This window comes from Sapajus apella, unplaced genomic scaffold (assembly GCF_009761245.1).
Source record: "Sapajus apella isolate SASKATOON/1434 unplaced genomic scaffold, GSC_monkey_1.0 scaffold51, whole genome shotgun sequence".
NCBI lineage: Eukaryota > Metazoa > Chordata > Mammalia > Primates > Cebidae > Sapajus > Sapajus apella.
In genome coordinates, this window is record NW_022436991.1 from 5,334,735 (window position 1) to 5,351,287 (window position 16,553).

Here is a 16,553-nt window from a genome sequence, read left to right on the forward strand (position 1 = left end):
AGGCAAGTTGCTGACTAATGCCTAAATGCCAGGGGATTCTCAAAGATTTCCCAGGGTGACTGGACACATGTTCCTGTAGTACTTTCTATAAATCCAGTTGATCCTCTGTGTCTGGTTTTCTATTGACTCTCTGCCTAGATGTGTCTGGGCTCCCCTTATCTCGGAGGTCCGTCTGAAGTTGCAATGCCAGTTCGGGGAGAGAGAGATTTTTAACTAAGGTGATGTCCACAAACTATATTTTAATGAACTAACAGCTGTAGGGCCTCACTGTGCATTTGTTCATTCATTCATACATTGTCAGTCAACGCATACTTGTTGGAAACCTACTGTATGCCAGACATTTGCCACAACCTAGGTTTATAGCCACCAATAGAACTATTAACATTGCTGCCTTTGAGGAATATACAGATTAAGCCATTAAATAATGACATCTTCATTACATTGTCAGGAAAGAAATTTACATGCATATAATGCAGGAAGCAGATATGCATATAACCCCTTCTCTTCTAAAGGACCAGGGCAACCCCCAATCTGCTTTCTGTTTCTGTGGATTTGCCGACTCTGAATATTTCCTAGAAATGGAATCATACAACGTGTGGTATTTCACGTCTGGCTTCTTTCACTTTGCATAATGTTTTCAAGGTTCATCCGTGTTGTAGCTTATATCAGTACTTCATCTCATTCCAGGGCTGAATAATATCCCATTGTCTGGATAGACCTCATTTGGCTTATCCATTTAGCAGGTGATGGACATTTGGGTTGTTTCCACTTTGGGCTATTGTGAATAGTGCTGCTGTGAATATCATGTACAAGTTTTGTTTGAACACCTGTTTTCCATTCTTGGCAGAATCACAATGACTCTTAACATATGTGGTTCAGCTACTTAAGAAGGGAAGAAGTAGTAAGATAAAGTAGAAAAAGAGAGGGATTTCAGCTTCTGTAGAGGTATATCTTTCTTTTGTTTTTTATTTTTTTGGCCAGCCTTTTGAGAGCCAGCACGGGAACCAATCACAGAGAGGGTGGTCTTGGTTTGGTCTCTTAACTCTTGGGTCCATCAACATCCTGAGGACCACAGCATCCCTGGGAAAACCTTTGGCGACTGCACATTGCAGCCTGGGGAAGCCTACCCCCCTTCTCCCTTACTCAGAGCTGCATTCATAACAAGAGCTACCAGATAATCAAGCGATTACTATGTGGCAGGCACTGGATTGAGTCTTCCACACCCGTGATTTCATCAAAGCTTCGCCCAACTCAGACAAGGAAACTGAGGCTCATGGGGATAAAGAAATCACAAGGAAGGAGTAGAGGTGAACTTTAAACCTATTTCACCTTTTGCTGAATGATATTTATGCAGAACAGTGGCACATCAGGCTATCACAATGTTGGGCTCATCTCAGCTGAATCTGCTGATGTATCTGCCTTAGCATGAGAGGAATTCTGAGTTTGTGAATTCCATTTCAGGAAGCTGGCACAGCCTCGGAGATTGCATTCAACCTTTGTCCCTGTGTGCATTGAGTAACTGTAACACGCCATACATTGTGCTAGCCCAGCCTTGCTCAACTGAGGTTCCTCATTTGAGCCACAAAACACAGGAAGTGGGCAGACTGCCTGTGTTCTTGATTCTTGCAAAGATAGTATGTGACTAGTATGATTTACTGTGTAGAGAGAAGCTAATCCAGGATATACACAGATGCCTCGGAACACCAAGCCTCCATTCTCACAGGGACTTGGTCTTCATCTGAAACAGCACCTGACTCATAGTAGTTGTAGCATAAATGTTTGCAGAATGAGTCCATGGAGATAGAATGGTGTGCACAAATCTGCCTTCATCTACCACACGTCCTGTTTGACGCTTTATAATACAATCCTGCTTTTACAATGCAGCCATTTAAATATGCAGAGACCCAGCACTGAAAATAATTCGTCAGTGACCAAGGAACTCGTGTCAGCAACTTCCCAACAAAGTTTGTGTGAGCAGATCCCAGATGACATTTGTTACTAATTTTGTTATTTTGGTTAGTAAAACACTATCAGTCACCAGAGGAACACAGGAGAAGTAGGACTAAGTATTTCCCCTGAGTAAATACCTCTCTGAGAAAATAAATAAATATCTGTAAATGAATAGTTTTTACCCAAGAAACAGGAGGTATGAGCTCACATAGAGTCAAACAAAACCCAGAATTAAGTGCCTTCATTGAAATGGGCCCATACAACTCCAAGTGATACCCAGCAGTTGAAAAGCAGAATTCATATCTCAGGTGAGAAATGAACACAGTTTTTGGCACATAGGAAGATGCTTAGCAAACATTAATGGCAGGGCCTGACTTGCTGAAGAAGTGGGAAATTTTATTTACCAGGAAAGCTAATAGAGCTTGAAGAATCTTAGAGTTATGAAAGAGCACAGAACGTTTAGTATAAACGTCAAGTAATTCCAAAGATGGAGTAGGCAGGATGCAGGCGGAGAAAGGAAGGAGGGGCAAGGGAAGGGAAATAAAAGGAGAAAGGAAAAGGAAAGAGAAATTGAAGAGAGGAAGAAAAGGGAGAGAGGAGGGAAAAAAGGAGGGGAAAAGAAATGTAATTCACAGCTGCAAGAGTAACACAGCTAATACTTACCAAGTGTTTTCTGTACACCAAGTATCCCTGCTAACAGCTTAACCTGACATCATTCCTTCTAACCCCAGAACAACTCCACAAAGCGTGTCATATTGTGATTTCTGTTATTATAAAGGCAATGGTGCTGTTCAGAAAAACTGTCATCTGCCCAAGATTGGGCCGTTATTGAGGACAGAGCTCAGCCAGTTCTACTGCTGGGTAAGATGCCAGCCCCTGCCCTCTCCCAAAAGAGAACTGGAAATTAAATCGGCCGTTTTAAAAATGATTTTCGAACTTTCGTTTTTAGGCTACTAAACCATTTTTGCTCCATTGAAATTTCACCCAATACAGGTGGAAGTGAATCCTTGGTAAGGAAGCCTCAGCTGAGATGTCTTGAGGCCCCAGCTGCCCAGCCCCAACCTGGAGTTCCCCCAGATGCAAGTTAAAACTGATGATCTGTATGATAACTTCTCATTTAAATCATTTCTGAAGTTTTCTTTGCCCAGAACTATCAAGTTACTTCAAGGCCTGTGTCCTCTGTTTAAAAAAAAAAGAAATCTGTTTAAAATATTTTTGCATTTCTCATCAGCCCTCTGAGATTAAACAAGTAACCTTGGAAATATGTGGATAAAGAATATACAGAACACAACATGTCCTGATACTTCAGAATCTCTCTCTCTGTTGCAGAAGCCACAGTGTTTGTTTTTTCATGGTGTGTGTGACTTCCTGTCTGTGTTGCAATGCATTTTGACCTTGTTCCAATACAGACAGGCTAGTGAACCTGGCAAGGTGCCCAAGGAGAATGAGCTGCTTGGTGACAGTATCAACTGTCCTTCAAGCTCAATCTCACCTCAGGGCTGAAATTCAAACTGACCCAATCTCAGAGTTCTGGGGGTTAGAGGTCCTTGCTGTATCCTACTCCTGGCACAGTGTAGACTCTAGTCCTGGAGAAGTCATAGTAAAAATAATGATAATAAGAGCACATTCTAGCATTCTGTGGGCTAAGTTACCTAAGCTGTAGCAGATCTCTTGTTTTCACCAGCTTAGTATTTGTTACCCCACTTCTGGTACCAGTTTCTCTATCAGGTAGAATTTTATAGCTGCAAGCAACAGGTAATTCCCTCTTACTTTATTACATCTTCAGACAACTCTGTGAAGTAAACAGTGTTATTGTCCTCAATTTAAAAAATGACAATAATTGAACACTGACTAGTTAAAAATGACCTGCCCAAGGCCACACAGCCAGTAAGGGGTAGAACTAGGACTCAAACCTCCATTTCTCTGATGTCAGGTCTACATTACTTTAACCACTCCAAATTCCGATACATTTGTATTGGTGTGTTAGGAAGACCTGTGTTGTGAAATGGAAATGGACAAATTAGTATTATAGGTTATGGCGATTAATGACCTATCATGGGCTGGGTGAATGGTAAAAAAGGTATCTGTTTTCAGCCGTGAGCACAAAGAGAAAGGTCAGCATGTCAGTGCAGTTCAGTGTCATTCAGTGGTCGTTTATATTCCAGCCCTTCCCAGTGTAACTGTCACCGAGCCAGCTTTTGCAAAGGCAAGCAGGGGTTTTCTAGGCAGAGGTGTAGGAAGAGTATTTCTGGCATTAGGGATGGTATAGACAAAAACCTTCATTCTGTCCTGCAGTGTGGTCATGCTAAGCAGTTTCTGAGGGCTACAGTGAAATGGACATTGGGACCCAAAGAGAAACGGGCATAAGGCTGACGGAACCTATCATGTTCCAGGCCTGTGCTGGACAGTTGGGGAACACAGATAACCCAGACAAAGTTTTTGTCCTCAGGGAGCTTATATTCAAGTAACTGGAATATACACAACTTAAATTTTTTGCCAGGAACCACAAGTGTGTAAGATTTGAAATGTCGCAGCTTAGTAGGAAACTAGCAAGGGGTGGGCATTCCCTTCTCTTGCATTTCTAGCAAAAAATATAGAAACCTCTTTTCAAGGAACTCCAGTTACTGGGCACCTGCTATGAGCCAGGCACTGTGTATGCCATACCCATAACACGCAAATAAGTCACAGACCATTGTTAAATGTTCCCATTTGGCAGATTAGAAAACCAAGGCTCAGCAAGCGTGAGGAACTTGCTCAAAATCAGACAGCAAGAAAGTGACAAAGATCAGAGAGAAACTACTGCAAACACCTCTCTGAAAATGGCTTTCCTTGTAAGGGTGTCTTGGCTTTCCTACTTAAATCACATTTACTTTTAAGATTCAGTCTTTTGATGCCCTCTGAAGTGGACCTCCCCTGGTTCCCCGAAGACCAAATCAAATAACAGGCTGTAATCAGTCATTGCATGGGAATGCAGAATTTGGTTAACCAAATGTTCTGCACATTTGACATGTCTCATGGCATATGAGGACAAGCAGACTTAAGAGAATCACAATACAATTAAGTAGACTCCACATACACATGTGCACATGTGCACGCACAAGCATGCACACACACCATCCCCCGACACCCCCCACCCAGCAGAATGTCGGTTTAGTTCATTTGTGATTCCAGTGGCGTCCTAGGTTCCTACATGGCCCCTGGGTGCTGATTCTTGTCAGTTACCTTTCCATTACAGCCACCTGAAGGAAGGGCTGCTGTGTTAAGAGTTCTCATTGATAGAACGTCAGATAAACTGCCTCATAGAATGGCTTACGTGTGTTTAAAATGAAAAACATGTTTCTTACAAATGTCCTGTGAAAGCACGGAGCCTTTGTGAAATGCTTTGCCGGTCCGTTCAAATGCAATGAGCGTGTTTTAATGCCACATCATTTTTGTCAGTACAAAAAGGTAAATCTAATTAAAAGTGATTGGGTTTTATCGTCCAGGTGGTTCTCCAGTTTGCCGCCTGCCTTTGTAGTAGAAGGTACTGTCCCCTGGAGTCCCCAGCAAGCTTTTTGTAGCCTCCCCTGAATGCCTGTGCTTCATTTCACCTGCTGTCTCACTTCATATCACAGACACCTACCTATATGTCTGCCTCCCCCAGCGTTCCGTGGGTTCCTTGAGGACAAGTGGCACAACCATCTTATCCCCTGCTGTCCCAGGCCCTGTTTGTCACAGGGCCTGACCTATCGAAGAAGTGGAAGTCATATTTTTCCCAGGAGACCCAACAGTGCTTGTGAAGTCTTAGAGTTATGAAAGAGCATAGGACATTTAGAAAACTTCAAGTAATTCCAAAGATTGACTAGGTAGTGCTGGGTCACAAACAACCTTGCAGGCCTTGCCAAGGGGTGAGGACACTGTCCTTCAGCTGATGGAGAGCCATTGAAGGTATTGAGTCAAAGGATGACATGGTCACACTCATGTTTTAAGAAGATCCTGCAGCTGCTTCCCAGAGGATGGAGTACAGGGGAGCCTGGAGGCCGGGCCAGCATGTTATCCAGTTCACTTTTCCTCATGGTAGCTGGAATTATGCCTGTGGAGTCAAGGAGGAAATGTAGTCTTTAGCATTTTTCATACCTTTCCTCTGTATCTTAGCAAAATAAGTCTCTCTGTAAATTTAGATTACGTTTTTAAACTTACAAAAAAAAAAAACACCAATGTCAGCTTTTATTTGAGGTTCAGTGGGTGCATGTGCAGGTTGGCTCCAGGGGTATATTGTGTGATGCTGAGGTTTGGGGTTGGAATGCCCCCATTACCCAGGTAGTAAGTGAGCACTGTACCCACTAGGTTATTTTTCAGCCTTTGCCCTCCTTCACTCCCCTCATTTCTAGTCACCAGTGTCTGTTCACATTTTCACACCCACAAGAACCCAAATTTTAGCTCGCACTTATCAGTGAGAACATGTGGTATTCAGCTTTCCGTTCCTTTGTTAATTCACTTAGGATGATGGGCTCCATCTGCATCGTGTTGTGGAAAAGGATATTGTCCTTTTGGTGGCTGCATTGTGTTGGTGGCATCATATTGTCCAAAAGGATGTTGTCTTTTTGGTGGCTGCATAGTGTTCTGTGGTGTATATGTACCACATCTTCCTTATCCACTTCACCATTGACGGGCCCCTAGACTGATTCCACATCTTTACGATTGCGAATGGTTCTGCAATGAACATAGAGATGCATGTACTATGACTGCATTTGAATCAGGAATCTGCCTTATTTCCAATTACTGTGCTCTTGCCTCTTCTTCAGTGAGTCCTGGACTTGGCCTGTATTCACTGATTCTCTGCAATCCTGGACTTTTCTGAGTTTTCCTGTAGGGGAGAAGATGTCAGTAAGGTCCCTTACAGAAACTGTCTGGAGTATGGAGGAAAAATAGTGGCAATGTCTCCTCCTGTCCCAGATAAGCCCTGGGGAAACATGCGTTGGAATCCATTCGTTAAATAGCAGGATAGGTTAGAATCCATTCACAAGATGAAAGGATGGGTTAGGATCCTTTTATGGGATGGAAGGCAGGGGGAGGAGGAAACTTGCTGGACTTCAGATTTTACAGAAGCACAGAAAAAAAGACTGAGGTTCTACCTGTGTCAACCCCTGATGTGCACCTTACGCTCAGCAACAGTCTCCTCAAAGGGAAGTAGGAGGCTTCTGAAGGCAGCTGCAGTTTCCTGTTTGTTTCCTGGCTCTGTGTCTACAGAAATGGATCACATTCCTGAACCTTATTCACCACAAAGAACAGGGGGTTGAAAAGAGCTCAGGCTGTGGCCCTGGGGCACTGAGGTCTGCATCTCCCCTCCACCACTCGGAAGGCCTGAGAAGCCATGAAAGTTCTTCCAGTCCTAGTTTATTTATGTGCGAATGAGTACCTCCTGGGTGGGTTGTTGTAAGAGGAGGATAAGTGCTTAACACTTGGTGAGCGACAAAGGGAAATCTTTCTGCAGTTATTATGAAGCATTTTCTCATGAATCCCTTGACTCTGGGATTCCTTCCCCCAAATGACTCCCCAGCTCACTGGGCAAAGACATAGGGAGGAGCATTCCTGGCAGAAGGTGTGGAATGGGTGAGATGTGGATACAGATGTGGATGATAGACCGCGCACGGGGGCTCACGCCTGTGATCCCAGCACTTTGGAGGCCAAGGTGGGTGGATCGCCTGAGGCCAGGAGTTCAAGACCAGTTTGGCCAACATGGCCAAACCCCATCTCTACTAACAATACCAAAAAAAAAAAAATTGCTGGGCATGGTGGCACATGCCTGTAATCCCAGCTACTCGGGAGGCTGAGGCAAGAGAATCTCTTGAACCCAGGAAGCGGAGGTTACTGTAAGCAGAGATCTTGCCACTGCACTCCAGCATGGGTGACAGAGTGAGAGTCCATCTCAAAAAAAAAAAGTGAATGATGGACTGAGCTCTTCCCATGGGGCAGGTGCTGTCTGTGCTGACCATAGAAGCCACAGAGATGAACCCTGCATACCAGGCATGTGTTAAGCAAGCAGTGAATATTTACTAAACACCTGTTATGTGTCAGGCTCTGGAGGAACAGAACGTAAATAGACCCAATGCCTGCTCATCCCAGGATTACCGCGGTGGTCCTGGAAAGCACTGTCCATGGTGCTACCCCATCGTCCAGATGCTGGTTCTCTTGGCAGGCAGGTGGGCACCAGCTGCAGCATCTGCCCCAGGCACTGGAGAGGATGGTTCTTCGCCCACCCAGTTGCTTTACCAAAGGCTCTTTCCACTTCCGTGTGCGGCTCCTTTGTTCTCCAGGGTCCCACTGGTGATTGATCCTTTGAGGAACCCAGAAGGCCCATGCTGAAGCCCACCAGGCTGCTGGAGAAGCCAAGAGCTTGCCAGCTCTGCAGGACATCCAAGCTCCATCAGTTTTGCAATTTCCTTCTCCCCTTCCATGCCCGTGGCAGCCCGCAGGCTTGGCTTCTGTGCAGTGGTGTGAGTCTCGGCCATGCTTTCAACTCTTAGAGAAGCCCCAATCCATGTAGTTTGCTTTCTGAAATAAGACTTAAAAATCATCTTAGAGTGAACAATTCCACATCTGGGAATTGAATCCTACAGAAACCTATCATGCCCACGTGTGGAAAGATAGATATGCAAGGATATTCCGTGGAGCAGTATCTGTAAGGGGGAGAAAATGGAAATAAGTGTCCATCACTAGGGCATTGGGCATGCCCTTTCTGTAGGATCCTGTTCAACCGTTAAAAGGATGAAGTCTGCCTGTATGTGCTGATGAGTCAGAGAAGCGGCATATGTCGTTACACAAAAATCCATGTACATACATATTAGCATTGATATAATAAGAAATGGATATAAATGTAATAGCATCTACCTCTTAGGGTTGTCATGAGGATTAAGTGGGTCAGTAGATACAAATACTGCATAATAGGCTTTCAAGTGTTAGATGATGATGTTGTGGCTGTTGCTGGTATTTCATTCTTTATCTTGCTGTGATCTAAGCTTTCATAATAATTTTAAAAGCATAGGAAAGGGTTACAAGAGGCCATGCCGTTATCTTGTTTTCTATACATTGGATTCATCACAGGAGACTGAGCTTTTTGCCTCTGTGCAGTGTGCAGTTCCCCTGTGGTTGCACAGCCCTCAATGGAGCGACGTACCTGGGGTCACCAGCTCATCTTCATTTGCCCACGACTATCCAGTTTAAACGTCCTGTGTCATGGGAACTCCCTCAATCCTGGGCAAACCAGGACAGCTGGCCCCTTTCATGTGTGCCCCTGGGAGGCCGGTTGATTCAGGAAGTATACAGACAAGTGGTCGTTACTGCTTTTAATGCGTAACAGGAAAAAAAAAATAACACACAAATAGTACATCAGAATGGAATAGTATTCAGCCTCAAGAAGGGAAGAAATTCTAAGATATGATACAATGTGAATGAACCTTAAGGACACTGTGCTAGTTAAATAAGTCAGCCACCAAAACGCAAATCCTGTACAATTCCATTTATATCGGGTACATAGAATAATTAAAACGGTAGAGAGGAGGTAGAATGGGGGTTGTCAGGGTCTATAAAAGAGAGAAATAGAGAACTCTTATTTCAGGTAGAGAGTTTCAGTTTTGCAAGATGAAAGGAGTTCTGGAGATGGGTACTGGTGATGGTTTCGTAGTCTTTCACAACAGCGTGAGGGCATCTCATACAACTGAACTATACACTTCAAAATGGTTAAGATGATAAATAATATGTTATATGTATTTAATGACAATTTAAAAAATATTTAAAAAGAACAGTACATCTGAGAGGGCATGGTGGTTCATGCCTATAATCCCAGAACTTTGGGAGGCTGAAGCAGGCAGATCTCTTGAGCTCAGGAGTTCAAGACCATCCTGGCCAACATGGTGAAACCCCATCTCTACTAAAAATACAAAAATTAGCTGGGCATGGTGGTGTGTGCCTGTAATGCCAGGTACTTGGGAGGCTGAGACAGGAGAATCACTTGAACCCAGGAAGCAGAAGTTGCAGTGAGCTGAGATCATGCCACTGTACTCCAGCCTGGGTGACAGAGCCAGATTCTGTTTTTTTTTTTTTTTTTAAAAAAAGAGAAGTACACCAAATATCATAAACATTGGTGCATAAGATGAAGCTAAAGTGGCATTTAAATTAAATATACTATGAAGTAACTTAGAGATTGTGGTTACCTCATCTCTGCCAAAGCAGAAGTTGGGGAAGCCCTGATGTTGTCTATTCTTAGCTCAGATTGAAAGTGCTTCAATCCTCAACTTCCTCGACGTCACAGTCCCTCATCCACCACCATAGTCTTTCCTTTTGTTTTTTGTTTTTATTTATTTTTATTTTTTGAGACCGAGTTTCACTCTTGTTGCCCAAGCTGGAGTACAGTGGCATGATCTCGACTCACTGCAACCTCTGCCTCCCGGGTTGAAGTGAATCTCCTGCCTCAGCCTCCCGACTAGCTGGGATTGCAAGCACCTGCCACCACATCCAACTAATTTTCATATTTTTATTAGAGACAGGGTTTCACCATGTTGGTCAGGCTGGTCTCAAACTCCTGACCACAAACGATCCACCTGCCTCGGTCTCCCAAAGTGCTGGGATTACAGGCGTGAGCCACTGCCCCCAGCCTCCCCATAGTCTTTCATGTGCATTTCCGCCCCACAATGGCTGGTTCATTGCAGTCCAGGAGGACTAATTCCAGTGCCCCCTGGGCTCTGTGCACACTTGGCAGCATCAGGGAGTTTGAAATCCTGAATTCTGACATTCACAAAATCCTGCATATAACTTTGGCTTTAGTGTTGTCGCCTCACCATTGGTCTGTGAGCACCTCTGGCAGGGTCCTTGACAGTATCCTGCAGTGAGGAAGGGGTTCTGGGGCACGAATGCCAGGTGAGCACCGGGAGCCTGGAGAGGTGCAGTTGGCTGTGTGTTGGGCTCCTTCCTAGTGAAAGCTGAGCAGGCTCCGTCTCATCACATGCCACCAAGAGAGAGGCATTGCTTGTTTGCCTCTGTGTGCCCAGGGCACCTTTCCCATACACCATGGGCTCCTGGGAACCTGAGAACTGTGCCCTCTCTTCCTTCATATCTTCATGCCCAGAGCTGTTATGTAGAGGAGACACACATAGTGGTGCCATGGCCCTCTGAGAGCCAGTCCATCAGTCTGATACTAGCTGGGAAGTGACCGTGGACAAATCGCTGGGAAGGGGCCTTGGTCATCTCTGAAATAATGCTCTGCAGAATATTCCATGGGTGTTATGCACAGAAAGCCTTCCAAGTTCAAATCAGGTTGGGCCTTGACACTGTTTTCCCCAGTTCAAGATGTCTTAAGCTTCTGATGTTCACGTTGGTAATAATAGTGCTGTTATATAATAGCTGACATTGATCAAGGGCTTACGGTATGCCAAGTACTGTGGCACAGGTATTAGGTACATTTTTTTTTTAATACTCTCAACACCTAAGTCTTGTTGAAATGAAAGTCAGTTGCTCATAGTCTGGGCTCTCTAGAAGAAACCATGAGGAGAAGAGAAAGATGGAAAGTAGAGAATTAACTACTGATATTCATACTTGACATAGAGCAATGCTTTTGAAACTTTGAAGAGCACCTGCGTCCTCTGGAATCTGGTTTAAAAACACATTTTTACTCAAGAGGTATTGGGTGAGGCCTGAAATAGGGCATTTCTAATAGCAGTGGGCTGCAGACCAGTCTATGAGAAGGAAGACATGACAGCACCTGTATTTTTTCTCCTGCACTTGAAATGGAATTCATGCATTCATTCATTCATTTTCTCATTCATTCACTATCATGTGTAGAGGTAGTCTCATAGTAGAGAACACAAGCTGTGGCATTTGTCTCCAGGTTCCAGTTCTGGTTCTGCACTTTACTAAATGGATGATTTCTCTGAGTCTCAGTTGCCCATCTGTAAAATGAGAGAGAAATTCACTTTTTTTTTTTTTTTTTTTTGAGACGAATTCTCTTTCACCCAGGTCGGAGTGGAGTGGAGCTATCTGGGTTCACCACAACCCCCACTTCCCAAGTTCAAGCCATTCTCCAGCCTCAGCCTCCCAAGTTGCTGGGACTACAGGTGTACACCATCACATCTGGCTAATTTGTTTGTATTTTTAGTAGAGATGGGGTTTCACTGTGTTGACCAGGCTGGTCTGGAACTCCTGACCTCAAGTGATCCACCGGCCTCAGCCTCCCCAAGTGCTAGAATTATAGGCATGAGCTACGACAGCCAGCCAAAATTCACTTTTTATAGCATCATTGTGAACGTCAAATGCAATAAAATGTGGCAAAAGCCTTCCCTATGGCCTAGGGCATGGTGCAAATTTAGTAAATAGCTGTGACTTAGGAGATTATCTTATTACTCAATTTTTAATTCATTTCAACCAAGATTCTCATATGGCTCCCACTAAATTTATTTTAACACTTGTTTCTTACTTATTTCAGCATAGACTTCCCAGTGACTCCAATGGTAGTAGCAACGGGCCCCAGTTACCCTCAGGAAGCAGAGGAACTGGCATAGACCAAGAGACAGGATTTCTAATCATTTCAGCAAAAAGTAGACGGAAATTGATGACTAGACAGATACAAGGGATGAACTATGGGAACCATTTGGCAAATGACTCCACCAGAAAAAAGGAGTAAGGAATGTGTGTGAGTGGAAGAGAGGGAGAGGGAGAGAGAGAGACAGAGAGAGAAACTGGAACGGGGTAAAATGTCAACAGATCGCAAGCTGTTAATTATCTGGAGAGAACTAAATATTATGTAGGCAATTATCGACAGGCGTCTGAAAGCAACAATAGGAGAATTTGGTCCTCAGCCAAATTCCATCTCCTTTTGGAGAAGGACTGGGGAGACAGGCTTTAGCATTCAAAGCAGGCATTTCACACAGAGGGAGAGCGAGGGGCCCGGGCCCCTAGCAGGGGTCTCCCCCGCCCCACGCCCCATCCGTCCAGACAATCCATCAGGGTATTTGCCAAGCACACAGTGCTTGGCTTTGAAAGGCAGCTTTGCCCAAAAGCTCCGGGCCTTGAAACCTCAGCCCCCTCCTAATCCACCCTCCGTCCCCCAAGATGTCATCTTTTGAGACGATTTCATGTGGAAGCATCGCTAAGTAAATTCGCTAAATGCCTATTCATCCCCGTCAGATGGGGACTCGGTGAAGCGGTAAATGTGAAAATGGCCCCAGCTCACAGCCCTGAAAGGCGCTTTCTGGAGTTGCCAAATGGAACTGCAGCCGCTGACCCTGGGAGGCCTGAGGCTTCACGAGAAGGGGGCCCAGGAGCCCTGGCCCGGCCCCTTCAATCCTCCCACTAAGGGCGCCTGAGAGGCCTTATTTATTATTCCAGCTGCCCAAGACCCATTCAGAGGTTAACTTGTCCCGTATTCATCAGGACAACAATAATGAACTGTCGCAGAGAGTGGCGAGGGGGTTGGTAAATAAGGGCTGTTAAGACGCAGAGATGGAATGGGCCTCTTTATGGTTTGGAGAGAGACATGGCTTATATTTTTTTATGGGCCGATTTAGTTTCCACCTCTCGCAGCAACTTACTAAAGCGGCCCTGTCCCCACAAGCTACAGATAACAGAGTTGGAGGCACCAGTGGACTTTTCCTTGGCATGCACAATGGGGTTTAATTAACCACGCAGGAGATGCACCATTGTACAGACATGTGGGGTTAGCCCTTTGCGAACATCCCTGGGTTCACCTCTGCGCCTGTCAGCAAGGCTTGGCTTTCCGTGTGAGTGCCAGATTCACCTCTCTGAAGACACACAGGGTTTTTCTGGTGTCTGCCGCTGCTAGAATAGCTGGTTTTGAACTGGTGTTGATTTCAGTAATAGGATGGGACATAAGCAGCGCTCATTTTCACCGCAGCATCTCTTAACTGCTTTGTGCCCCCTCCACTGGAATTATGAGTTGGTCAACATGAGTCATCCAATGAGAGAACAGTGGCTGGAGTGGAGCGACTTCAGAGTCGCAGGGACATGAAGGAGGGGCTGAGCCAGAGAAGCAGCTCCAACCAAAGAGTTGGGAGGCAGATAGAGCAGGCAGCGTGCGTTGATTGTGCACCTACTGTGTGCCCTGTAAATCCACCCAGTTGTCAGTTCAGTACGTAGGCATGATGGACCTACTATGTGCTGGGCATGTTTAATGCTCAACCCAGGTGCATTCAGAGAAAGCCACCATCCAGACAGGCTAAATGACTTACCTTTGGACACACAGCTGACTCAGTCATGGAGCTGGGATCTGTCCCCTGATCTGTTTCTGCCCAACATTGCTGTCCAAGCCACCATCCTGCTTCTCAAAGGTCTTGCTTCTGTGTTAGCCCCAGAGATATCTTTTTATCTTTCTGCCGTCTTCTCTTTTTCTCCCCACTTGAAACAATAGTTAACGCTTTCCTTCTAAGTAAAAATTCCGAAGCAGAGAAGGCTGGTGATAAAGGGGCTGTCACATCGCAGCATTTACCTGTTTGGGTTTATTCAGGAGAAGAGGCGACTGCGTTTCTGGCAGATGGAGACCCGTGTGACTGCCTTTTAAAATACTGTCACAGCTGTATGCACAAGCTGATTAGCTGTGACTACACTGCTAGTGCTGAGATTGATGGCGATAAATTTGGGATAACAATGCTGGGAACGATGTCACTCGTTTGTATTGCATTTCGTATTTTTTAAAGCTCTCAATCAGTAGCCCAGTGGTTATCGAGGACTTGGTATCCATCCATTCATTGATGCATTCATTGCTCAAAGTGCATTTGAAGGAGTCAGTTTGAATGCATGTCATTTCGATTGATTGATTGATTGATTGAGAAGGAGTTTCACTCTTGTTGCCCAGGCTGGAGTGCAATGGCACGATCTCGACTCACTGCAACCTCCAGCTCCTGGGCTCAAGTGATTCTCCTGCCTCAGCATCTGGAGTAGCTAGGATTACAGGCATCTGTCACTAGGCCTGGCTACTTTTTTGTATTTTTTTTAGTGGAGACGGGGTTTCACCCTGCTGGTCAGGCTTGTCTCGAACTCCTGACCTCAGGCGATCCACCTGCTTCGGCCTCCCAAAGTGCTGGCATTACAGGCGTGAGCCACCGTGCCTGGCCTTTTATTTATTCAACAGTCATTAATATAGCTCCTACTGTATGCCAGTGTTGAACAAATCCATCTGGGCTCTGTCCTCATGGAGCTTACATTCTAACGTAAGCAAGGGCAGTGCTTTCAGATGGTGATACAATAGTGAAGTATTATAAACACAGCGATGTCATAAAGATCAGGGGAGAGGGGGAGGCAGGTAGTACTTTAGGTTAAGTGGTCAGAGAAGGTCTCTCTAAAGAGGTGATATTTGAAAGGAGACCTGATGAAAAGACCAAGCCAGCAATACTGGGAGAAATTTCCCAGGCCGGCAAGTACAAAGGTCCTGGGGTTGCTATGCATTCAGCATTGGGCTGCACACTGATGCCCTGCTGTTTGCCAAATCCAGTGGTGGGCACTGGAGATTCCCAGTCAAGTGGAGCACCACACTTGCCCTCAAAGAGTCCCCAATATAGTTTAATTCTCAACCCAGGTAGAGGAGAGAAATGCAGACAGCCCATTTTAATGTAGTGTGATAGAGGAAGTGATGGTGATGTAAAGAGGATGCCTCATCAGCCTGTGTGCAAGTGATCAGAGGAGGCGCTTCAAGCAGAAGGACATACTCGGTGAAACGTGGTTTCTGTGTCAAAGACAGTGCCCACAGTCTCTGGCCTGACTCTCCCCTCGGTTTCTTTCCACAGGACAAATGACCAGTTGGTGGCGTTTCTCTCCCGATACCGAGATATGAATTTCTTGAAGTCACACGGCCGGGACAATGCAAGGTAGCACCTCAACCCCCCTACCCCTGTGCAAAATGGAAATGAACATCTGAGCGATCATTTGGGGACTTTTTTCTAGGTTGGTTTCATGTGACCACAGAAGAGTTGAGGGTGGGAGAAAGGCGTGGCACCAGCTGTCCTTGGTGGTGTCTGCATGGGATCTGAAGTAGTCCTTCCTCTCAGCCAAGGACAAAGATAACTGTAGATGTTTCTCATGGTGTGACAGCCTTTTTATCGTTTTCCCCCCAGGACTTCTTGAGTCCAGTATCTCATTGCAGCATCCCTTTCAGTAAGGCACCCATGGTTAATTCCCATTTTATTGGTGGGAAGACTGAGGCGCGTAATCAAAGCAATGTCCCCAGATCGTTCATTCAGTCAGCCAGTCATTCAAACATTTACCAAGCAGGGCCGTATGCCAGTCACTGTTCTAGCCACAAACAAGACCAAGTCATTATTCTCATGGAATTTACCTCCTGGGGGGAAAGAATGTCATGCCAGCCTTGACTTGAACCTAGGGGTCCTGATCCCAGCACCATGTCCCCCTCACTCCTTGACCAATGACCAACACATCAGCAGGGGTTGGAGGCACCCAGAACCTCAACCCAGATCCCTCACACCTCTCTCACTTAAAATGAACAATGTCAAAATAATAATGATAGTAATAATAATAATAATAATAATGGCATCTCTACAGTTCAGCATTGAGCTGAGCCCAAGTCTCCATGACCAGCCATCAGCTGGAAGGGATATGGTCTT

At 45.3% G+C, this 16,553-nt stretch overlaps 1 protein-coding gene across 1 annotated transcript in view; it reads left to right on the forward strand.

The window, feature by feature from the left end:
• XYLT1 (xylosyltransferase 1) overlaps window positions 1-16,553 on the forward strand; it is a gene marked incomplete at its 5' end in the record, with an annotated part of 256,894 nt that overhangs the window by 183,865 nt on the left and 56,476 nt on the right. Inside the window, one exon of the mRNA XM_032242703.1 lies at window positions 15,720-15,800. Within this exon, the coding sequence (XP_032098594.1) occupies window positions 15,720-15,800 (81 nt within the window). The remainder of the gene's footprint in view (window positions 1-15,719; window positions 15,801-16,553) is intronic.